This window comes from Odocoileus virginianus, chromosome 16 (genome assembly GCF_023699985.2).
Source record: "Odocoileus virginianus isolate 20LAN1187 ecotype Illinois chromosome 16, Ovbor_1.2, whole genome shotgun sequence".
Classification (NCBI taxonomy): Eukaryota; Metazoa; Chordata; class Mammalia; order Artiodactyla; family Cervidae; genus Odocoileus; species Odocoileus virginianus.
The window spans coordinates 17,824,718-17,848,941 of record NC_069689.1 but is presented as its reverse complement, the minus strand read 5'-3'; the positions used below and the strand labels follow the sequence as shown (position 1 = coordinate 17,848,941).

The 24,224-nt window shown below is 50.9% G+C and overlaps 1 protein-coding gene and 1 pseudogene across 7 annotated transcripts; one reads left to right on the top strand and one right to left on the bottom strand.

Annotated features, from left to right (window-relative positions):
• Window positions 1-5,800: 5,800 nt before the first annotated feature.
• On the bottom strand, window positions 5,801-13,714 carry LOC110126352 (26S proteasome regulatory subunit 10B pseudogene; annotated as a pseudogene).
• On the top strand, window positions 8,212-21,561 carry FAM181A (family with sequence similarity 181 member A). Of its 7 annotated transcripts, none has more exons than XM_020875934.2 (2): window positions 8,212-8,319; window positions 20,172-21,561. In XM_020875934.2, exon 2 carries the CDS (start codon window positions 20,262-20,264, stop codon window positions 21,141-21,143), a length of 882 nt encoding a protein of 293 aa, XP_020731593.1. In that variant the 5' UTR covers window positions 8,212-8,319; window positions 20,172-20,261; the 3' UTR covers window positions 21,144-21,561. The 7 variants fall into 7 exon arrangements, with proteins under 7 accessions (XP_020731593.1, XP_020731594.1, XP_070334008.1 ...); XM_020875935.2 differs by having other exon boundaries at window positions 8,213-8,319; window positions 20,175-21,561; XM_070477907.1 differs by lacking the exon at window positions 8,212-8,319 and adding an exon at window positions 19,068-19,367 and having other exon boundaries at window positions 20,175-21,561.
• Window positions 21,562-24,224: the final 2,663 nt, after the last annotated feature.

Here is a 24,224-nt window from a genome sequence, read left to right as displayed (position 1 = left end):
CTCCGCTTTTCTTTTCTCAGAAAACATCCCTCCTGTTCATCTGCTTGCTCAGGTCAAAGATCTAGGGGTTACCTTTGATCACTCCCTTTTTCTTGAAAGCCCATGCATCCCCACTTCAGGGGCTCTCTCTGGGAGATACCTACTCTCACCTTGACATTCAGGTCCCAGCTTAAATGTTCCCTCCCCAGAAAGGCCCTTCCTGACCTGTCTCATGGCCCCTGTTAATTCCCTGCTTGGGAATCAAGGTCAGAAGCTTGGATGTGTTCAGGGTCTGTCTTCTGTACATGATGGAATGGGCTGGGCCATCCTAAGTATCTGCTGTGTCCCAGCATCCTGGGGAAGCCCAGACACAGAGCAACACCTCGGGGTGCCTCTGCTGGGTGTCAGGCAGAATGGCCCAGGAGTCCTCAGGGCTGGGGGCTCAGGCACCTGGGGGTGTGTACTTGGGAGGGAGAAGCAGAAAAGAAGCTTAGAGAGGATGGGGAGGGGGTCATGGCCAAGCCGGTGAGAGAGGCAGCTGACACTCGGGCTGACCTTGGCCCAGGGCCTGGAGCACTGTCGACTCCAGCCATTCACTTCTTGGTTCCCTGATTCACATGCATCCAAGTCCACTCTCCTTTTTTAAAGAAAAATATTTTTATTTTTTTTGGCTCTGCCAGATCTTAGGTGCAGCATCTGGGATGGAGTCTTAGCCACTGGACCACCAGGGAAGTCCCCAAGTCCACTCTTCTTTACAGTCACATACATCTGAACGAGAGGTGGTCATCTCAGCCTTCAAAGCCATTTGAAATCTGGTGAAAATGGCCATTTAAGGTGGCTTCCCTAGGAAGTGGTTTGGAAAGGGTGCCTGATAGGTATACGAGCCTCCAGCCTCTCATAGTAGTGGGTGGTGGTCCCACTCCTTCTTGACCAGGGAGAGAAAGGCCCTCCCCAAACCCTGCTGTGCCTTTGATCCTGGACCCAGAGCCCAGGACCCTCAGCAGACCTCCCATCCTGGGGCAGAGGTGGGGGCTCCTGGGTCAATCAGAGCCCCCAGAGAGGGCGCTTGGTCTCTGATAACGCTTCCCCACTTCTCTGGGTGAGATCTCATATGGCTCCATCCTGCCCTCCAGGAGGAGGATGCCTTTGGGAGACGTGGAGAATAGCATACTTGGTGATGCACGGCCAGGCAAGGAGAGAACGCAAAACAAAATGAACCACAGGCTTTGGAACGTAAGTGTGCTTTTTGGGTTGTTGAAAGTGGTCCCTGAACCCAACGAGGGTGTGGTTACGGTGTCCCAGGGCTCACTTCTCACTCCACCCCGCCCCAGACCAGAAGGACTCTTTGGAAAAATGGAAGCTAGCTTGTCATCTGTGAGTCTAAAATGATGGAAAAGGGGTGATGGGGCAATGCCAACATTCAAACAGTGCTCTTCACCCCAGAGTCGGGTCCTCCTGGCCGGCAGCCTCAGGGTGCAGGGGGCACGGTGCCCATAGCCACCTGGGATCCTTTCCATAGACTTTAATTTTCTAAGAGCTGCAGGATGGTCTCCAGGGAGCCTGGCTTGTCTTTCTTCCTGCTTTTATTCTAATAGGCCTTATACGAAAAACTTAAAATGACTCAGGGGAAAGCTGAGGAAGGAAAGGGGGAGGGCGGCCCTGATGGGGTCAGCAGCAGGAGCCCCACAGGGACTGTCATTAGGGACCCAGGAAATGCATCTGCAAGCAGGTCACGGAAGGGAGGGTGCATGCTGGAGACCGTGAACTGTAGGCTTACTGGGTAGAGCTTTGTGAAAGACAACACTGGTGCTGCCGTATATTGTTTAACACCAATGTTGGTGTGGGTTGTTTTTTTTTTTTTAGCATTTCCAACCTGCTTCCACTGTTAGTCATTGTATCCTCTTTCATTCTAAGAGCAGGCAGAGTAGGCATGAATTGTTATTCCCACTTACAGATGGGGAGAAGTGTCCAGAGTGGGGATCCTCACCAAAAGGCATGGGTCTCCCCCTGTGGCTTCTTTGAACCAGGGGCTTACTTTCCTTGGCTGACTCTTTTGCTTCTTTGAGAACTCAAATCAGGAGAACCGGCCTCCAGAGGCTGCCCTGGGGTCCCACCCTCAGCCCCCAGTAACGCACTGAAGTACATCCTGTCATCAGTGTTGTAACTAAGTCCCCCACCCCTCCTGGAACGTCCCCTCCTAGAGGCAGGTGACTCCCTTGGGCCCTGCTCCATCTCCCAGGCCTGGCCTCGCCCTCCCATCAGCAAGTGCTGAGCAGATGTCAGTGGGTAGAGGTTTGGGGGTGTGGGTGGAAGCAATGAACAAACATCACTGTGATCCCAAAGCCCCTGCTCAACAGAAACAAGGAGGGGCTTCCAAGGATCCCAAATCTATTCGGAAATGGAGACTAGATCTTCCTGGGGTGGGAGGTGGGAGGTGGGAGGTGGGGGCTCTGGAAGGTGCTGGATGGGGTGGGTCGTGGAGGGCTCCCTTCAGAAGCCTGATGCGGTGGGAGCGCGGGCTGCAGGCCTGGGAGACCATAAACTTTGGAGCAGAAGGACCTAAAGTCTCCCTCCCCTGGAACCCAGGAGACTGAACAATTCAGAGGGAGCCCACTTGTGGTCACTTGAGGCCAAAGCTGAACACCCACAGAAGAATCCCGCATTTCCCTCTCATAGCCAACCAACAGTGCAGAAAAAAAAAGGTTCAAAACGAGGGTGGGAGCACTGCTTTCGGAGACAGGAAGCTTGACTTTGCCATGCCACTAGTTCACCAGGGTGCTTTGGACAAGCCGTTCCACCTCTCAGCTTGTTTCCTCACCTGATGGATAAGGTCAGATGAAACGAAATGAAAGGGGATGGCAGAGGATGAGATGGTTGGATGGCATCACCGACTCGATGGACATGAGTTCGAGCAAGATGCAGGAGTTGGTGATGGACAGGGAAGCCTGTCCAGGCAGGCTGCAGTCCATGGGGTCGCAAAGAGTCAGACACGACTGAGCGACTGAATTGAGCTGGACTGATAATGAATGGGAAATGCTGACCACCGGCCAGCCGTGGGCTAAGCACGTGCCTGTGTTGCCTGGTATCCTCCAAGGGCATGGCTGGTAGGCAACAGAGGAAAAACTGAGGCTCAGATTGGTTGAGCGGCTCGTCTTTAGTCACCCAGCTGGTAAGTGGAAGAATTGGGCACCCCTCCCCCCACAACTCCCATGGCCTCCGAGGTCCCTATCTCTGTCCTGAGGTTCAAGACGTCTGCTGGAGAGAAAGAGATTCACAGGAGCGCTTAGGGTCCTGGCGGGCAGCTAAGACAGGAAGTGAAGAACCAGTTGGCCAGGCTTTCAGGCCACAGTGCTAGTGCTAAGTTCCTCTAATCGTGTCCGACTCTTTGTGACCCTATGGACCATAGCCTGCTCCTCTGTCCAAGGGATTCTCCAGGCAAGAACACTGGAGTGGGTTGCCACTTCCTCCTCCAGGGGATCTTCCCAACCCAGGGATCGAACCCACGTCTCTTTTGTCTCCTACATTGGCAGTGGGTTCTTTACCACTAGCGCCGCCTGGGAAGCCCTAAGTAAGCTCATATACAAAATGCACTGTCAGGACTTCCCTGGTGGCACAGTGGTTAAGACTCCACCATCCCTTCGCAGAGGGCCTGGGTTCAGTCTCTGGTCAGGGAACTAAGATCCACATGCCCTATGGTGTGGCCAAAAAAATAAAGCACTATCTACGGGAGTTCCCTGGTGGCCTAGTGGTCAGGATTCTGGGTTTTCACTGTCATGGCTCAGGTTCAGTCCCTGGTCAAGAAACTGAAATCCCACAAGCTGCACGGCATGACCAAAAAAAGAAAAAGAAAAAGAAAAACCCAAACAAAACAAAACAAAAACCAAAAATGCACCGTCTTTGCAAAAGAAGTTATGACCACCACTCAACCAACCATCAAAAAACTATGTTCTCTGGGCCAACAGCTTACCCAGGAGAAGATCCAGCTGTGCCAGGGCTCAGCTTTTATCCCTGCCCTGCGGTGGTGGAGGATTTGGGGAGTGAACTTGAGCCCCCGTGTGTCTCCGTATAGATGGATGTAGCGCTCTGACCAGGGCTTATTGGTCTCAAGGGAAGCTCCCGACAGGGGGCATCTGATAGGAACTCATAGGGACCCAGGGGGGCAGGCTGGGTGGGAGTGGAGGGGAAGCTGATGGCAGGACAGAGACCCTCCTGCACTGCTCCGGGTGTCTCAGGGGGAGTTAGAAGTGCTCCAGCATTGAGGTTTTGGATTTTTTTTTCTGTTCCAGGTTTTGGACATTCCCTCCAATGAGATGGCCATTTCATAGGGTTGAGGAAAGAAGGAAAGAGTGACTCTCTAACAACATTCACTTGTGTCCTGCCAGGCACTGTTCATTAATATCTAAGTTAACCTTCATTTTAACTATTTCAAAATTAATTATTTACCTTGTTGTAATAGATATTAATTAATATTTTAACTGAACTGAATTAAAAGCAAAAATAAACTCAGTAACTATCTTGTAAGTTTCACCATTATATTGCAAAGCTTTTCTGTGTTAGGAGAGTATTATTCTGTCACATGTAAACATTTAAAACATCACCATTTCTGCACCTCCCTCCAGGTTAGAAGGTGTTAAAAATTTTTTTTTATATGATGAGAACTTCATGACATGGAAGTGATACAGGGCTTGCTTGAACCCAGGCTGAGTGTCCCTGGGGACTGCATCCGTTCACAACAGGACTCATCCTCCCTGGGGAGAGACCTGGCAAAGGAAACTGAGTCAGAGGCCCAGAGGTATGGGCCAGACCAGTGTCCCGGAGTGTGGGAAACATTCATTCATTGACTTACTTCTCCAGCACCATTTGTGAGCTACTGTTCTAGGCACTGGGACAATCGAGTTAGCAGGAGTCCAAGTTCCTGCCTTCCACGTGACTGACCTCTAGTGGCATCAGGGAGTAAAGCAGGTGAGCAAATATCCACAGGGCTTTGTGGAGGCGAGTGTGATGGGGAAGAATAAAGCAGAGGAGAATAAAGCAGAGAACGCAGCAGGAGGATAGGGGGGATAAAGACATGAAGACATAAAGAAGGTGAAAGGGTGGACCCTGTGAAGAGCCACGGCAGGGGTTGGCAAAGTTTTCTACAAAGGACCAGATAGTAAATACTTTTGGCTTTGTACGCCCTCTGGTGTCTGTCGCAGCCACTCTTGCCCCAAAGCAGCATAGATAACAATGGGTCAGGGCATGGCTGTGTCCCAGGAAAGCTTTATTTATACAACTAGGTGGCGGGAAGGGAGTTCCTGAAAGAGGGAACAGCAAATGCAAAGATGGAGTGCCTGGTGATTGAGGAAAAGCAAGGAGAACTGTGGTTCCATGAAGCAAAGACAGGAACACGATACAAGGTGGTGATATTGGACAGAAGAACTCAGATCTGGCATGGGGGCGGAGGTGAGCGGGCACTGCGTTCACCATGGTACCTCCCTTATTTGTTATTTTTTTTTAATCAAACAGATTTTATTAAACTTTTTAGGATGAGGAAAACAAGTGATATAAAATAAATCATAAGAAATGCTCCCTGGTACTCCTATCTCAAACCATTTTCAAGGTTTTACAAAATACTCATACAGCAAATACAAAAAGCTTCAACATACTCTTCTGACTTCTGCCGCAATAAATGCAACATTAACAAACATACAAATTTCCTCTGTACTTCTTAAAAGCAGAATTACTGAAGTACTAATTTTTACAATGTTATTCGTACACATTTTTATTCATATGCTATTAATGAAATCATTGCCAATACATACATTATTTTCCTTAACTTTTAAAAAAATTAAGCCAAGAGATGTTATGCAGCCATCAAAAACTTTACAGTAAATTACACAGGTTTGTAGTCCAATTTAGACTCTAGCTTCTTAGAATCAGCCACTTTCCTGACTGCATTCATGAAGTCTTCCTGTACTACAAAATCATGATCAGCACGAATTGCAAACATACCTGCTTCAGTGCAAACATTTCTTAGGTCTGCTCCATTAAAGGCATCTGAAAGCTTCACAGTTGCTTCATAATCTATTTCACCGTGCTTTGTAATGGGACCTGCATGGATTTTCAGTATATCTAATCTTGCGTGTTCGTTTGGTAAATCAATATGTATTTTTCTATCTAATCTGCCTGGACGAAGCAAAGCAGGATCCAGTGTATCTGGTCTGTTGGTAGCCATGATCATTTTAACTCTATGCAGAGTATCAAATCCATCCATTTGATTCAGTAGCTCCATTAAAGTTCTCTGAATCTCTCTATCGGCTGAAGTACCCTCAGAAAACCGACGACCTCCAATAGCATCTATTTCATCCATAAAAATGATGCATGGCTGATGGTCCCTGGCATAATTAAACATTTCTCTGATCAAACGAGCACTTTCACCAATGTACTTGTCTACTATAGAACTAGATAAAACCTTTAAGAAATTGCAATCCAGCTGGCTAGCCACAGTTCGTGCTAAGAGTGTTTTCCCTGTACCTGGTGGTCCATATAACAAACAGCCTTTTGGAGGTATTATTTCTACTCTTGTTTGTTTATCTGTTCGTTTATCTGGCTGTTTGGGGTCTTAGCTGCGGCACGTGGGATCTTTCACTGCAGTGTATGGATCCTCCAGTTGTGGTGTGTGGGCTCCACGTGGGAGTCTTAGTTCCCTGACCAGGGATCCAACCTGTGTCCCTTGCATTGCAAGGAGGGTTCTTAACCTCCGGATCACCAAAGAAGTCCTGTGGCAACTCTCCTTACTCCCCTCCTACCTAATCAGGACCTGTCAAGGACCCTGGGAAGGGAATGTACAGAGCAGGCGTGAAGAGTCCATTTGCTAGTTACATAATTGTTCCTTTCCTGTAGCAAGACTTTGTTAAGAGAATCCTTTAAAGATATATTTTGGGTTGGATTCCGGTGACATACAGAATTGCAATCAGAGGTCAGGATGTGAGAGTTAGATGATGAAAAGGAGTCCCCTGTGTAGGACCAAAGAGGAGCAGATTCTCCAGGTGGGAAGCACAGGGCTGGAAATCCAAGAGGCCAGACAAGACAAGAGGGGACAATGCCCCCCACTTCTCTGAGGGGTGCAGTGGTGTAGACGCAGACTGAGGTCAGACCCGGCTCTTCTGCTGCTCAGCACAGTGACAGTAAAGAATTCTAACTCCCCAAACCTCAGTTTCTTAACCTGTCAAATGGGAACAATAAATCCCATCTTAGAAAGTTTCATTCATTCATTCGTTCATTGAGGATTAAGTGAGACAGCAGGTATAAAACTCTCAGCACATTGTGGTGTTCAGGGGGCGTCAGGCCCCTGCCCCACCACATTTCTCTGGGGAAATCCCATTCCCTGGGGGCAAAGGCTCCTCTTTGATGATGAGAGTGTGTTGCTTGTGCAAAGCAGCCAAGAGGGAGAGCTGTGGCCAGGAGGGCCAAGCATTGCAGAGACACCTGCTGTTTACATGTTGGGAGATGACTGTTGAGTTTCCAAGATGGCTCAGAAGCCAACCAATCATTTTGCTCCATATTCTAGTTTGTTCACTGAACCATATTCGACAGGCTTTATTATGTGCCTACTGCATGCAAATATGGCTTCCCAGGTGGCGCTAGTGGTAAAGAATCCGCTTGCCAGTGCAGGAGATGTAAGAGAGGTGAGTTCAATCCCTGGATCAGGAAGATCCTGTAGAGGAGAGTATGGCAACCTACTCCAGTATTCTTGCCTGGAGAATCCCATGGACAGAGGAGCCTGGTGGGCTATAGTCCATGGGGTCACAAAGAGTCAGTCATGATGATAGCAACTTAGCACACGCACATGCCAAGGAGGACCATTTCCTTCCTCGCCTTATCCTGACCTACTCCCTGGGACGACCTCCCCCCTCCATCACACTGAACTTCTCACTGGCTCTGTTTGCCAGCATGCCTAATACCCCAGTCTCAGTTTGTTGAACTGAATCAATGAACTCTGGCCTGGAAAGTGGGAGTACTTGAGTCCTTGGGGAATCACTTCCCTTCTCTGGGGCCCTGTTCCCTTAGTGAAAACCCCAGAGATTGGGTTACCAGAATGCAAAGCTTTGCATCCTGTGATCTCAAACTGGATCCAGGGACACCCAGCTAAGCCAGGCCCATGGAAGACATCACTAGCTGATTGGGGCATTCTAATGCTAAGCCCTGAGGGGCCCTCAGAATCCTTCCAGAGGGCACCTGCCAGGCATCACCAATCAAATCCGAGTTGGCAGTTGAGATTAAACGGACTTTTCATTCCGGGCTGGTGTCCTGGGTGAGGTGAAGAGACACATCAGAAAGGCGCCAAAGGATACAGTCAAGGTGATGGGGCATGCGGAGGGTGGCAGGGATCAGAACGGGATGGTGGTGAGAAGTGGGACACTGGTCCATTGGGGGCGTCCACAGGGGCACTGAGATACTTCTTCTGTGTCCTTCCTGTCCTACATCAGCCCCTCTGCGGGTGAGACATGCCCAAAGTGGGCTTCACCTGGGCAGTTTTGGGCCCAGCACAGAGGGGAAGAAAAGGAGAGAGAAAGGCATCAACTATAAGCCAGGCACCTCGTTAGTCTTTTTCAAAGATGATATTTCTTACTTCCCAGTATCTGCCCTGCCAGGGAACTACTATTAACTTCACTTTAAAGATGGAGAATCTGAGGCTCAGAGCTTATTATCATAAAACCGTGATAATCTGCTGGGGCTGAGCTCCAGCCTCACCTCTTCTAACTGTGATGTCTTGGGCAAGTCCCCTAGTCAGCCTGTGGCTCAGTCTTCTCATCTGTAGGGTGGGGATGATAGCAACAGCCAGCATGTTATGAAGGAGTTGATACAGATGACATTTTGGGGACATTCTCTACAGCATAGAGTAAGAGGTCTATTTGCTAGGTTGTTGGCATGGATGTCTTATTCATTTTGACATCTCCAGTACCTCATAGAATGCCTTGCACATAGTAGGTGCTCATTAAATATTTTGGAATCAAACCATTGAGCTCTGACTTAGAAGAGTCCTGCATAACTCTCCTTGTCCCCATTTCACAGAGAGAAAAACTGAAACTTGGTGTGATTAAGTGACCTGCCCAAAGTGCCAAAGCTAAGAAGTGGTGGAGCCAGCCTCCACTCCAGGTGTATCCCCCAGAGTGCTTCCCTCAGCGGCTTTACCCTTCACTTTTTCCTTAAAATGTTTCCAAGTCTCACCTGCTGCTCAGCCCCTGAATAAAGGATACATAACCATGTGACGTGAGAATGCACGAGTGGACAGTGATTCTGACCAGGACGAATTAGTTAACCAATGAAGTCTGAAAGCTAGATCTATAAATAAAATGAGCTGTTTGATAAGTGTGTTCCAAGGTAACTTTGATTCCAGGCAGTGGAAGGTGAAGAATGAATATGATATAAAGTGGATTAAGAGAGTTCAAGGTGCCCATAGGCTGGTTAGGGATTAAACACAGGTTTTACCATATTTGTTTAGTGGAGGCTGCTGAAAGGTACAGAGCCACTGCAGGGGTCAGCAGGAAAGGGTGCTGTGATCTATTAGTGATGTCTGCCTGGGGAAGGAAGTGACCAATGGGGGTGGAAGTGAACAATAGGTGTCCAACGACCATCTGTAAAGGAGATGATAAAAGGCTGGTTCTTTGGCTGGGATCTGGCCCCAAGCCTGGTGGCAAAGGGTCCCGAGCCTTTATCTCGTGATGCTCACTCAGTGACTCAGGTGTTTTGTGGATGGCCAGGCTCCAGAACAATTGGAAGCACTGACTTTTAGAGGAACTGAGCACAGGCTAAGAGCAGAGCCCTCCTTGGTGAGAGGACAGGTGTCTGTCTTGTTCTTCCTAACTTCATCTGCAAGTTTGCTTCAGTGTCCAGTTCAGTCACTCAGTCATGTCCGACTCTTTGCGACCCCATGGACCGCAGCACGCCAGGCTTCCCTGTCCATCACCAACTCCCAGGGCTTGCTCAAACTCATGTCCACCGAGTCGGTGATGCCATCCAACCAGCTCATCCTCTGTCGTCCCTTTCGTCTCCTGCCTTCAATCTTTCCCAGCATCAGGGTCTTTCCTAAACAGTCAGTTCTTCACATCAGGTGGCCAAAGTATAGGAGTTTCAGCTTCAGCATCAATCCTTCCAATGAATATTCAGGACTGATTTACATTAGGATTGACTGGTTTGATCTCCTTGCAGTCCAAGGGGCTCTCAAGAATCTTCTCCAACACCATAGTTCAAAAGCATCAGTTCTTTGACACTCAGCTTTCTTCATGGTCCAATTCTCACATCCATGTATGACTACTGGATAAACCATAGTTTTGACTAGATTGACCTTTGTTGGCTGAGTGATGTCTCTGCTTTTTAAAAAGCTGTCTAGGTTGGTCATAACTTTTCTTCTTAGGAGCAAGCATCTTTTAATTTCATGGCTGCAGTCACTATCTGCAGTGATTTTGGAGCCCCCAAAATTAAAGTCCCTCACTGTTTCCATTGTTTCCCAATCTATTTGCCATGAAGTGATGGAACCGGATGCCGTGATCTTAGTTTTCTGAATGTTGAGTTTTAAGCCTACTTATTCACTCTCTTCTTTCACTTTCATCAAGAGGCTCTTTAGTTCTTGTTTGCTTTCTGCCATAAGGATGGTCCTTTAGTGTACTAAGTGACTTCTAGTCTTGGAACTATAATGAGGTTTCAGACTTGGACATGTTTCCAGGCTCTCTGAGAATCTACACATGCCTAATTTATCTTTCCTGGAAGGAGTCTCAGAGAGCACCCAGGCAGTGAAATTCCAGCCTGGCTGCACATTAGAATCCCACCCAATAAAAGATTCTGAATTTGTTGGTTTGGGGAGGGGCCTTGAACCATATAGAGAAGCACTGATCTAAGACAACAGTAAAATGATGATAACATGTTGAAAATAACAAGTTATGTATGTACACTGAAATATGTAGGGCAACCACTAAAAAAAACAAAAAAACCTATATAAAGAGATATATTAAAAAAAAAGAAAACAAATGACCAAATGTCAGATTTAAGCCCTAACATTTCATCAGTTAATGTAATTTAAATGGTATAAAAATTAAAAGAGATCGGCAGAGTTGATTAATAAAATGATCCAATCACGTATTGTCCCACAAGAGACTCACTTCAAATATAACTGTAATAGGCAGGTTGAAGGTAGAAAGATGAATAAAGATATATCATGCAAGCATTAATTTTTTTAAAAATCAGGAGTGGCTATATTAATACCAAGTAAAGTAGATGTTAGAGCAAAGAGAACTACCAGGGATAAAGAGAAACATTATGTAATACTTAAAGCGTCAATCAACCAAGAAACAGAAAGCATAGCAATCCTAAATGTTTGTGTATCAACAAATAGAGCTGCAAAGTATATGAAGTAAAACCCAAGTAGCTGAAAGGAAAAGAAGACAAGTCCACAATTACAGTTGAATACTTAGGCAACCCTCTTTCAGCAGCTGATAGAACTACTAAATGGAAAACCTGCAAAGATATAAAAGGACTGAACAGCATCATCAGCCAGCAGGATCTAATTGACAAATAACACTCCAGTCACAAGAGCAGAATATACATTCTTTTCAGGTGCTTGTGGAACATTTGCTAGGATAGACCATATCCTGGCTCATTAAACAAACTTCAACAAATTTAAAAGAATTTAAATTATACTGTGTGTGTTCTCTGACCCTAATGAAATCAAATTAGAATCAGCAGCAGGAAGATCTCCTCAAATCTCTAGGTGCTAGAAATTAAACAATATGCTTCACAAATATATGGGTGAGAGAGAGAGATTTGTTATGAGGCATTGACTCATGCAATTATGGAGGCTACGAGATCCTATGATCTCTTAGCTTGCCAAATGCAAGCTAGAGACCCAGCAAAGCTGGTAGTATACTTCCAGTCTGAGTACAAAGGTCTGAGAACTGGGTGAGCTGAATATGTAAATCCTGGTTCAGTTCAATGGCAGAAGACTGATGTCCCTGCTCAAGCAGGGAGCCAGGAAGAAAATAAATCCTCCCTTCCTTTGCTTTTTCTTTTATCCAGGTCCGCAACAGATTGGGTGGTGCCCGCCCACACTGGGAAGGGCAATGCCTTCTTCTCAGCCCAGTATTTCAAATTCTCATCTCTTCCAGAAACACCCTGACAGACACACCCAGAACTCATGACTAACCAGACATCTGGGTACCTCATAATCGAATTAAGTTGACACATAAAATTAACTATCACAGGGTCAAAGAGGATGTATCACAGGAAATAAAAAAAAATGCACTGAACTGATTGAAAATGAAAATAGAACATGTCAAAATATGTCAGATGCAGCTAAAGCAGCACCGAGAGGAAATTTTATAGCACTAACTATTTACACTAGAAAAGAAAATGTCTATAATCTAAGTTCAGGAAACTAGAAAAAGAGAAACAAAACAAATCCAAAGAAGAAGGTAGAAAGTTAAATAATAAAGAATAGAAATTAATGAAATTGAAAACAGAAAACAATAGAGAAAATCAACAAAATGCTTATTCTTTGGAAGATCAATAAGATTGTTTAGCAAGGCTGATGAAAAAGACACAAATCACTAGTATCAAGGATGAAATGGGATTATACTGCAGATCCAGCAGATATGAAAATGATAATAAGAGAATAACATGAACAACTCTGTGCACATAAATTCAATAACCTAGAGGAGATGGATCCATGCTTGAAAGACTACAAACTATCAAATCTCATCCAATAGGAAGTAGATAATCTGAGTAACCCTATAAATATTAAAGAAATTGAATCCATAGTTAAAAACCTCCCTCAAAATAAATCCCCAAGCCCAGATATTCTCATGGGAGAATCTTATCAAACATTTAATGAGTTAGCATCAATTTTATAGCCTTCTAGGGGAAAAAATGCAAAGGAAACACTTCCCAGTTCATTTTATGAGGCCAGTGTTATCATGAAGCCAAAACTAGGGGAAAAAATTACAAAAAACAAGCCTATAGACTAATACATTCAATAAACATAGAAAAGAGCAAAGAAAAAAAAATCTGCAACAAAATATTAGCATATTATATTCAGCTTATATGAAAAGAATTATACACCCTAATTGAATAGGATATTTTCCCCAGGAATGCAAGGCTGGTTCAGTATTTGAATATCAATCAGTATGATCCACCATATCAATAGGCTAAATAAGAAAAACAACATGATCATATAAACTGATGGAAAAATCATTTGACAATATTCAACACTCATTTGTGATTTATTTAAAAAGAACACAACAGTCTGCACATTAGGAACAGAAGAAAACTTTCTCAATTAGATGAAGAGCATCTACAAAAATCCTGTAGCTAACATCAGACTGAATGCATTCCCCTTAAAACACCTAGGACAAGGCACGGATGTCTGCTCTCACCTCATCCAGCATAAAATTCTTTCCTGAACACTGTTCTTTCTGAAACCCCACGTGATGAATGAAAATTCAATGCCCTAGCCTCTCTTCCTTGAGAGCTGGGTTGTCAGACTTGCCAGCTCACTCATATCACTTTCAAGAAAGCACAGGGGAATGCAAGGGAGTGCAGCTGACTTTATTATGCTGACTCTGTTCTAATTTATGTTAAGAAACAGCACATTTGCTAAGTTTGGAACCTTTGTAAGTAACACTCACTTGTGACATACCAGCCCCTCACCAATGTCCTCATGTGCAAAAATGGAGGCTGAGAACTGCTTATGAAATCCAGCCATGAAGCTGAGACCCAGAGAGGGTGAGTGACTGGTCCAAGATCACACAGCCCGCTATAGGCAGAGTTCAGAGATCTTGTCTCCAAAGCCAGTGGTGAAATTGCTTCCAAAATGGGACTTAGTCACACCGACATTTGTCTGTCACTGTAGTCAGGGACACAGGGGCGGTCTGAGCAGGGCTGTGACTTCTCCTGGGTCATCATGAGGTCTCCAGTCGCTCTGAGGGCCCAGCCACACTGATGCTCAGCCTCAGTTGTGAGGCAAGTTTCGCCAAGACAGGAAGCCTGCGGCTCAGCAGCCAAATTTCAACCCCACACCTCCCATTACAAAGAAGCAGGAAGCTTGTCTGCTGATTACAGTTGACAGCAAGCCTCAGGCTGGTCTTTGATAGAAATACTCCCATTATATAAAGAGGTTACATAAATCCTCTTGTGATGTCTGCGTCACACATCCACAGAGGTGCTGATTGGACCACTGTACCCTCACCCTCCACGTAGCCTTTGTGTGTTTCCTGAGCTGGGGTGGTTGGACAGTATAGCTGATGTCAGACTGTAATCTATAGACCCTTGTTTCAACACTCCCTGTCATCAAAACAACTTCCTTGTTCTGATCTACTGTTTGCAAAATAATTAGGGAGCATGCATTTGTGTGTGCAAAAATCAGTCTGTACTGCACACCACTGCCGCTATTTTACATATTGGACTCCCACACAATGTTTTTTAATGGGCTTCTCTACATAAAAGCAGTTTGAAAGCCCACTACCCCCAGATCATCTCCCCAGGTTCTCTCTGGCTTGGCTGGCACAAGACATGGCCAAATGCCTCCTTTAGTTTTCAGTTTCAGGTTGCACCTGCATCAGCTAATTCTAGAAGAGGGCCCTGTCAGATGACATCCAGAGATTCTGTAAGGGTGGCCCCTAGTAGTTTGTTTAAGAAACAGAGGAAAGTTGGGGTGTTGTTCATTTCCCTGGTGGATGGGCAGAAAATGGGTGCTTAATCATCAAGACAAAGTTGATCTGTTCCATAGTAAGTTGCCTTGGGAACAGCGGGTCAAGCCAAGGGAGCCTACCCTGGCCCCTCTGGTCCCTGGCACGTGGAAGGTGCTGAATGGAGTCCCTCGGGATGAGCAGTGTGGATACATTTGAGGCAGGGTTAACACGAATGGAACGTTGGAGATCCATGGCAGTGACAGCAGATGGTTGGGATGGGACCCTCAAGCCCAAGTCAGCACAATTGGCTTGCCTTCAACAGAGCTTTCTAGAGCCCCTGCTGCGGTGTAGGGGTTGCAATTGTGAAACAGAGTCCCTTGTTTGAAGACACATGGAGCACACAACTGGTCATCAGGTGTAAGCATGGCAGACACAAGGCTCCATCACGAAGGCCTGTTCTTTGCCAAGGCCATTCTAGGCACTGGAGATACAGAAATGAACCAGCGGACAAGCTCCCTGCTTTCATGGAGCTCACACGGGTGTTGCTGGATGGGTGGGGTGTGTAAACAATAATACCAGACAGGAAGCAGTTGCTTCTAGTCCACAGGGTAAATTCTTTGAGATGGAATGTCCAAAGTACTTAATTCATGAAACATTTAGTGAAAAGCTACTTTCTTGGGCTCCAAAATCACTGTGGACAGTGACTGCAGCCACAAAATTAAGACGCTTGCTCCTTGGAAGGAAAGCTATGACAAACTTAGACAGCATATTAAAAAGCAGAGACATCACTTTGCTGACAGAGGTCCATATAGTCAAAGCTATGGTTTTTCCAGTAGTCATGTACAGATGTGAGAGTTGAACCATAAAGAAGTCTGAGTGCCAAAGAATTGATGCTTTTGAATTGTGGTGCTGGAAAAGACTCTTGAGAGTCCCTTGGACTGCAAGGAGGTCAAAATAGTCAACTCTAAAGGAAATCAACCCTCTATATTCATTGGATGAACTGATGCTGAAGCTGAAGCTCCAATACTTTGGCCACTTGATGTGGAGAGCTGACTCACTGGAAAAGATCCTGATGCTGGGAAAGATTGAGGGCGAGAGGAGAAGGGGCTGACAGAGGATAAGATGGTTGGATGGTATCACTGACTTAATACACATGAGTTTGAGCAAGCAAGGAGGCAGCGAAGGGCAGGGAAGCCTGGCGTGCTGCAGTCCATGGGGTCTCAAAGAGTCAGACATGACTTGGTGACTGAACAACAATAACATTCTGTGCCAGCCTTCTGTGTTAAATCAAGGAGGTTAGACTTCATCTTTGAATCTGTAAATGGAGGATGCTGCTGCTAAGTCACGTCAGTCATGTCCGACTTTGTGCGACCCCATAGACGGCAGCCCACCAAGCTCCCTTGTCCCCAGGATTCTCAGGCAAGAACACTGGAGTGGGTTGCCATTTCCTTCTCCAATGCATGAAAGTGAAAACTGAAAGTGAATTTGCTCAGTCGTGTCCGACTCTTTGCGACCCCATGGACTGCCGCCTACCAGGCTCCTCCATCCATGGGATTTTCCAGGCAAGAGTACTGGAGTGGGTTGCCATTGCCTTCTCTGGAAATGGAGGATGAGGGTATATATAATGCTGGCACGTTGGTGAGACTTCCTGGATGTTTGAGCTGGGCCTGAAAGAGTGCTGAGGGGACAGGGTTGCCTGAGTTGGGCCCAAGAAGCAGAAGTCTGAAGCTTGTCTTTGGACGTGTCACCCACTGTAAATAGGGAGAACAATTGCTTCCCTGCACAGACCCAGGACCACACCGAGAGAATGACTGTGGACATTCTCTCCAGAGCGAGGCATGATTATTATCAGTGATGTCTTTCCACCTGTGTATACGGGCCATCAGAAAATCATGGAGAAGGCTTCCTCGGCAAGGGTCACAGGCAGTCCCAGAGGTGTGGCCTGAAGCCTGGGGTGGGACTGGGTCCATGCAGGGCGGTGGTTCGAGTTCTCAGGCCACAGTTCAAGCCACAGTCGCCACCCCTCACCTCGCCTGATCACCCATGGCTGCAGCTCCCATGTTCCTGAGTCAGAAGTTGAGAGTCACGTCCTGCTGAAGGACAGAAGAGCTGAAGCCAGGACTTGACACAGAAAACCTGGTCTGAGAGGCCGTCCAACCCAACAGCTCAGGGGAGCATCAGGGCCTGGGGGGACCGACATGGGCTTTGTATACAGACAGTCCTGGCTTCAGTTTCAAGTCCTACCAGTTAGTAGCTGTGGGCGCTTGGGAAACTAGCTGCCCCCTGCACTCCTCCTCTGGGCTGGCCACACCCACACCCTCGGAGCTGTCCCAGGGCCACGTGAGCTGGTCCACGTGCGTGCATCTCAGTGGGTACCAGGTGCTCTACAAGTCTCCACTGTCTTCACCCCGTTTTTCTCTCCCTCCCTTCCTTCCTTACCCCTCTCCTATATTTGGTGGAAGAGCAGCCCCTATTAAGAGCTCTGGAGATTTTTAAAGATGCAAGACTCGACTCCCACAGGGCTCAGGGACCTGTTGGGGATGGGAGTCCATCACTGGTGGAGAAGCAAGGGGATGACGCCACAGGCGGGCGGCGTCAGGTGGGCTGGAGGGACGCAGGTGCGCTGAGATCTAAGCGGAGTGTGTGGAGAGCATCTCCATGCTCTTAGAGGAGGGAATGCGTACTCGACAGACTGGCGGGAGCAGACACACAGTGTCTGGAGTCTAGGCGGCACTGGGGCTGGGGTAATTTGAGGTCAGTCTCCCAGCAGAGAATAATGGAGAAGGTGGTTCCTGGGCCGGCGCTAGGTTGTGGAGGGGCTGGAATTCACACCAGGCTGGGTGCCCTCGGCAGTAGGCAATGTGGTGCCATGATCAGCACTGCTCCAGAGCCTAACCGGGTGACCTCAGGCAGCAAAGTGTTTTCTCCAGCCGTGTGGGCAGGGCACTTTGGAGCAGAAAGGATGTTTCCTGCTTCCGCCAGGCAGGGTGGGCTGGACTGTGCTGGAGAAGCAAATAACCCCTACATTTCGGAGGAAGGGGGGGGTGGTAAAATGACAGTGGTTTAGCCCTGGGGCAGGCAGAGGCTGCTGCAGATAGGGGCTCACAATCGGGATGCTCCAGTCCAAGGTCACGCCTTCATCTCAGCAGCAGGGGAAGAGGGCCCGGAGAACACTACACCGGGCTCCTCAGTGCCTAAACCATCTCCTCCAAACCCCTCATTCAGCCTGTGGGGACCCTCAGGCCAGAGGGGAGGTGACTTGGAGCCCCGTGCTGCCTGCAGGCGCCTGGCGCTGGCAGTGGCTGCCCATTGGCCAGCAGGAAGGGGTGGGAGCATCACGCGTGGGTGAGCCCTGCTGCGCTGCCAGGGCTCCCAGTCTGGGAGTGGGGAGGGGGCTTTGGAGAGCATCCTTGGCATTTTAGTTTGTGATGTCAAGGTTGGGGCTGGTGTCGGCTGGCTAGGGGGCAGGAGGAGCAGGCGGCAGAGGAAAGGGGAGAAGGAGAGGAAGAGGAAGGAGAGGAGGAGAGGAGAGAAGAGGCAGAGGGTGGCGTGTCGGGGGCCCACCCAGCTGGCTGGCACGGAGGCCTTGCCCATCCGGATTTCCCAGGCAGTCCCCTCCGCCTGCGGCCGCACCTTCCTTCGGGCCGCCGGTGGGCAGGGCCAGCGGCGGCCCCGGGTCCCTTGCTTGCTCGGAGCGGCCCTGCTTGCGGCCCCGCCGGCGTTGGCACGGTGACAGTGGCCAAGTGTGCAAACTTGTGCCATTGTCCCCAGGCCAAGGGGAGCCATGGAGACCGGCTAATATGACACAGGAAAATGTTTGCTGATGGCAATTCTATGGGCTTTGTCCACCTCTTTCTCCATCATGACGACTCGATTTAAGTCCCTAACTGTTTGACTACAAATGCTAGGGGACCGTGCAACGCCAACCTTTTGTCCGGCCTCACTGAATGGGCAATTCAGGCTTTGTGCAGCTCAATTGAGGAAGCAAACATAAAGACAAGATTCCTGAGAGCTCCGGCCCTCTTCCCATGGATATCCCAGCACCTCGTTAGAGGGCCCTTCCCTGGCCACCTTTCCAACATCAGCGTGCTGCCCGCCCTCGCAGGCCCGCCAGTGCCCATGCCTTGGGAAGGGGGTGGGGAGAGAGAGAGGAGAGAGAGACAGCGCGAGTGAGCCACTCAACACTCAAGGACAGCGGGGAAAGCAGCCCGCCCTGGCTTACCCCGTCCGATTGTCTGTCTGCACTGGAGCATGGCAGCTGCAGGCCCGGAGTCTTGGGGGGAGGTTTGCAAGCCCATCTCTTCTGGGTCCGGCCCCTCCTCAATCTTGGACTTTTTAAATACACACACATACACACACACACATACGCGCACGCACACAACACACCCCGCCCCCTCGAGAAGCCAGGGAACCGAGGTCAAGGGGAGGAGGGGCGTGGAGGCCGAGACGGGAGAGTGGGCTGAAGGGTAGAAATTTACCGGGAAATGATTGCATTTGGGAGCTGTCTTTTTTGTGATGGTCCCCATGGCGACAATTTGTGACGGCAAAGAATGTGGGAACGGGGCCGCCGCCTGCTTGGGATGCTTTGTATCTGGAGAGGCGCTCCTGATTGGCCTGAGGGCCCCCCAGCTCCGGGGACCCGTCGTCCTCCATTCAGCCCACTCGAGGGCGGCACAACTGCCTCCAGCCGGACCACGGAGCTCGCCGGCCGCGCCGGGCCTGGCCCAGGTCTGCGGCGCGGGGGAAACCTCTGCGGGCCGCCTGGGTGGGGGCCCGGGCCCCCGCACCCTCGGTCAGTGTGGAGGCCCAGGCGGCTCAGGCCCTACTGGGTGGGGGGCGTGGGGTGGGCCGGGGCCTGGGGGAGGGGCGGGGTGGTGGCCGAGGAGGCATGAAATTGCTGCAGATGCTTCTACGGCGGAGCCCCCGCTGCCCGCAGCCTGCGATCAGCCCGCCAGGCAGGCCTCGGCTTGAGTGCCAGACAGGGGTCCCGCCTGTCGTGCGTGAGACTTGTAGGTGGAGCGTGGGGACCGAGGAGGGGGTGGGGGGCGGCCGCTAGCAGGACTTGGGGGCGGGGGTGGGAGGAGGAGGGCACCGCCAGGCAACCAGGGGGCTTGGCCTTGCCTGAAAGTGGAGCGGCTGCCTCGGCTCAGAAAAGGAGAACCTTGCTGGCAAGTCGTGCCCTGCAGGCAGCGTGGTGTGTGGGGAGACCCGCACCATTGCTGGTGGGGTCCCACCCCAGCAATGCCGCTCGGTAGGCTGGGGAGGCCTTGGGCAAGTCTCCTGACCTGTCTGAGCCTCACCTGCAGGTGCGGAGCCCTGCTGAGGATGAAATGGGTTTCTCCCTGTTGCATCCCAGAGGCTCTGGGAAATGCTTAGCAGCCTGAATGGGTATCCCATGACCCAGGGACCCTGTCTAGGGCTGAGGGGGGCTGAGGTGGGGACCACTGCTGTCTGCAGCCGTGTGGCCTTTGGGGAGGGTGGAGTGTGGATGCTCGGAAAGACACCAACGGCTGCTGCGTCCGCCCCCCACAGCAGGTCGGCTCTGCGCTCTTCCCTGGAGCTGCCAGCTGCCTGGAGAGCCCAGCCTCTTCATGGAAAGCCCGGTGCAGCAGCCCCCTGGTGATGGCATCCGACAGTGACGTGAAGATGCTGCTAAACTTCGTGAACCTGGCGTCCAGTGACATCAAGGCAGCCCTGGACAAGTCTGCGCCCTGCCGCCGCTCCGTGGACCATCGCAAGTACCTGCAGAAGCAGCTCAAACGCTTCTCCCAGAAGTATTCCCGGCTCCCGCGGGGTCTCCCCGGCAGAGGGGCCGAGCCTCACCTGAGAAGGGGGCCCGAGGACCGGCCCGGGAGGCCGCTGCCCCTCGAATCTGGCCACGGTTCCAGCCCCGGCGGGGGTGGGGGCTGCAAGGAGAAGGCGTTGGGGAACCCGGACCGGGAGGAAAGCCTCTCTAAGGAGCGGACCCTCCATGGGCCGGATCCAGGAGCTGCCAGGCCTGGCCAGGTGCCCATGAGGAAAAGACAGCTGCCTGCTTCCTTCTGGGAAGAGCCACGGCCCACCCACAGCTACCCTGTGGGGCTGGAGGGGGGCCTGGGGCCCCGGGAGGGACCTCCCTACGAGGGTAAGAAACACTGTAAAGGCTTGGAGCCCCTGGGGCCCGAGACCGCCCCGGTGCCCGCCTCCCCCAGGGCGCTGGCTGAAAAGGAGCCGCTCAAGATGCCCGGGGTCTCCCTGGTGGGGCGCGTCAGTGCCTGGAGCTGCTGCCCCTTCCAGTACCATGGACAGCCCGTCTACCCAAGCCCTCCAGGCGCCCTGCCCCAGAGCCCGATGCCCAGCCTGGGCCTCTGGCGGAAAAGCGCGGCTTCCCCTGGCGAGCTGGCCCACTTCTGCAAGGACGCGGAGGGCCCGGGGCAGAAAGTGTACAGACCTGTGGTTCTGAAACCCATCCCCACCAAGCCAGCTGTGCCTCCACCCATCTTCAATGTCTTTGGCTACCTCTAGCCGGGCGGGGAGGGCCTCGGCCCCTCCTGTGGCCTGCAGGATATCGGGGACCCCCAGGAGTGAGCTCTTCTGGTGAGGAGCAGGCTGGGCGAGAACCATCCCTTTGCATCCGGGGGGAGGAGGGCAGGGCAGGATGGGGCAGGGGCTTCTTCTTGGGCAGCTGTCCAGCCAGCCTGCACAGTCTCCGGAGGCCAGCCCCTCTGCAAGCAGGCCAGAGCCCAACAGATCACCTGTGTGCCCGTGCAGACCTCAGGTGGCAGGGGCCCTTGCCCTGGCCCTCCGGCCACCCCAGAAGCCAGTGTTATACCACCTGTTCACCTGCCACCCACTGTGTAAGCCAGTCTCAGTCTTGTTCTTCTTGTTCTTTGTAAATACTAAGAAGGTTAAGAAAATAAAGACATTTCTTTTGCAGTTTTCACATTCTCGGGTTCATGAAGTTGATTGGTCCCCCGGCCTAGGAAATGCTGGCTATGCCCAGGTGGAAGGCTGCTTACAGAAGCTGTCGGGGGTGGGCGGGGGCGGCGCCCGGAGTGGCCCAGAGGCCTCCGTGATGCCTGGGAATGGGCCTGGGAGCCCTGCAGCTCAACCTGAAGGAGGGTGGAGAGGATTCCTGGGAAAGGGTGCTCTGGTTCCCCATGTCAGTGAATAGAGACCAGGGGAGGCCTGGAGCCCCAGAGGGTCCAAACTGCTCTGGAGACTGGGAGCTGGTACTGGGGTGTGTGTGTGTTGGGCGGAGGCGGGCATGGTGAACCTGTCCTCCTGGTTCTGCCGTGGGATGTAGGGCTGGGCCCTTCCTCTCCGGGCCTCTCTGCCCCACCTGCGGGATGAGGGGTGAGATGAGAACAGGCCCCTCGGTGGCACCTCCCATCCCATCACAGCCTCAGAGCAGAGGCTGGGCCAAGGCAGTCACGTCCAACCCTGGTCAGAGGGGAAGGTCAGGCCAAACAGGAACGGGGCCTCTTATGGACAAAATAACTGGTTGTCTGAACAAGTTGTTTCTCGCTTATTCTTTGGTTCTGTGTCCACAGGCAAAGTCATCATCATCACCGTCATCACCATCACCTCTAGCTAATTCAGATGCCTAGGTTGCCTGCCGCTGGCTCTCTTCCCGGGCCTGATGCAGCCCTTGGCACACACTAGGCGGCCGTCGGTGGGAAGATGAGGGCCTCTGCCAGTGTCCAGGCAGAGAGAGGCGCACTGCTGGTGGGCAGCGGCCCTCGGTTTGGCCCCCGATAGCATCCAAACCGGCCAAGCCCCTGGAGGCCTCCACCCACGCTGCAGTGGGTGGCGTGGCTCTGTGGCTGAGCACGTGGGGGCTGCCACAGGGGCTGAGCGTCTCATTTCCTCAAAGCACAGTTCTCACGACTGGGAGGGGGGCAGGGGCCCGCCTGGTGGGGGACTCCACGCCCACATCGACAGCGTAATGCTGAACAGGCTATTCCCCATTCTGAGCCTCAGTTTCCCCCTCTGTAAAGGAGCGCATGCGTGCTGGGTCTCTCAGTCGTGTCCGACTCTGGAGTGGGCTACTCTTTCCTTCTCCAGGGCATCTTCCCAACCCAGGGGTTGAACTCACATCTCTTAGGTCTCCTGCATTGGCAGGCGGCTCCTTTACCACTAGTGCCACCTGGGAAACCCCTGCGTAAAGGAGGGACGAGATCAAAGATAGCAATCAGATGTACCCACCGCGTCTGCATCCAACGTGAGCCTCATAACTGGTCACAGACGCTCCCCTTTCAGGTCCAGATATGGCCTCAGAATCCTTCCTAACACAGGACTCAGAATTAGTGATTGCTAAGGGCCTGTGGGTTTCCCCTGAAGCAAGGCATTTCCAGGGATGGGGCAGCTTGCTCACTGGGAAAGCGAGTGGGTTTCTGGTGTTTTATGTCTGATGGTCTCAGAGGACGTCAGAGCCGCGAGGCCACGTGGCACAAGTAGGGTTGTTTTGCATGATCGTCTGGTTCATGGGGTAAGCAGTCCTCAGCCGGGACCCTCACCTCAGGCTGCTCCATTCTTAAAGAACAGAGAGGGGCCCGGGAGGAGGCATGCCCCCACTTTCCCGACTTGCATGTCATTACAAAGTTCCCTGCAGGACCCACTGTGATAAGGTTCAGCCCCTCCACACAGTACAGCGGGGTCTTAAAAGCTCTAATCCTGGCCCTGCCCCCTAGTAGCTGTGTGACCTTGGGCAAGTTACTTGACCTCTCTGTGCCAGAATTTCTTCATCCAAAAAATGTGATTGAAAATGAAAAAAAAAGAAAGGAAAATAGACCTGTCACGTGGGTAGCTGTGGGGATGGTGAGAGCACCAGGCAGTCTGGTGTGACACAAAGGATGAGAAGCTGCACCCACCCAAAGTCAGCTAGTGATCTGACTATGTCTCCAGGTCCCTCCATGCCAACATTTCGATGTTTATAGGCTGGGCGGCCCACAGGAATGGGTCCTGGGGCCATCCAATCAGCCGACTCCCTCAGAGAAGCAGCCCCGCTCTGGGAGGCATGTTTCCTTGGGGTGCTGCTCCAGCGCACGGTGCTCGGGCCCCCACAGCCCCTCTGGGGTTCAACCTTTCCCAGGGGGCTACCTGGTGGTGCTTCAGTCACACTCTGGGAACCTTGTCTGGAAGCAGAAACCTTTACCAAGGTGCCACTCAGCAGAAGTACCTGACACCATAACTCCCCACGTGGAAGCAAGCTGGGAAAAGACACACCTCGGAAATTCTCAATATTAAAACCAAGATACAAAAAGACAGCTGCAGCTGCAGAAGTAGCTGCTCCCCTAACCAAAACGTGAATGGTGTTGGTTCAACGTGAAACCCAGGAGCTCACCTCCTACACACAGGCTCGGATCTCCAGCACCGGGTCACACATGCTCCTGCCCATGACACAGAGCCACTTTCAGGACTTTGTTTAGTGAGTTTGTCCAGACATCTCAGGCTGAAATCCTCCCAGGAGCTGGATAAGCATGGGAGTGCAGGCTGTACAGTCCTCTTGACAGCAGAGATGGTCAAAAAAGGGAAACCCTGGCACAGTCTGAGCACCGGCCAATCAGGATGGACCCCAGCAGCAGTGGGATGTTAACCCTTTAG

Bases quoted from the DNA above. Each gene is read 5' to 3' on its own strand.
- FAM181A (XM_070477906.1), top strand. From the start codon at position 19,155: ATGGTCCCCATGGCGACAATTTGTGACGGCAAAGAATGTGGGAACGGG. The intron at 19,368-20,171 runs GTCTGCGGCGCG...CGCCCCCCACAG, and splicing joins CCGCGCCGGGCCTGGCCCAG to CAGGTCGGCTCTGCGCTCTT.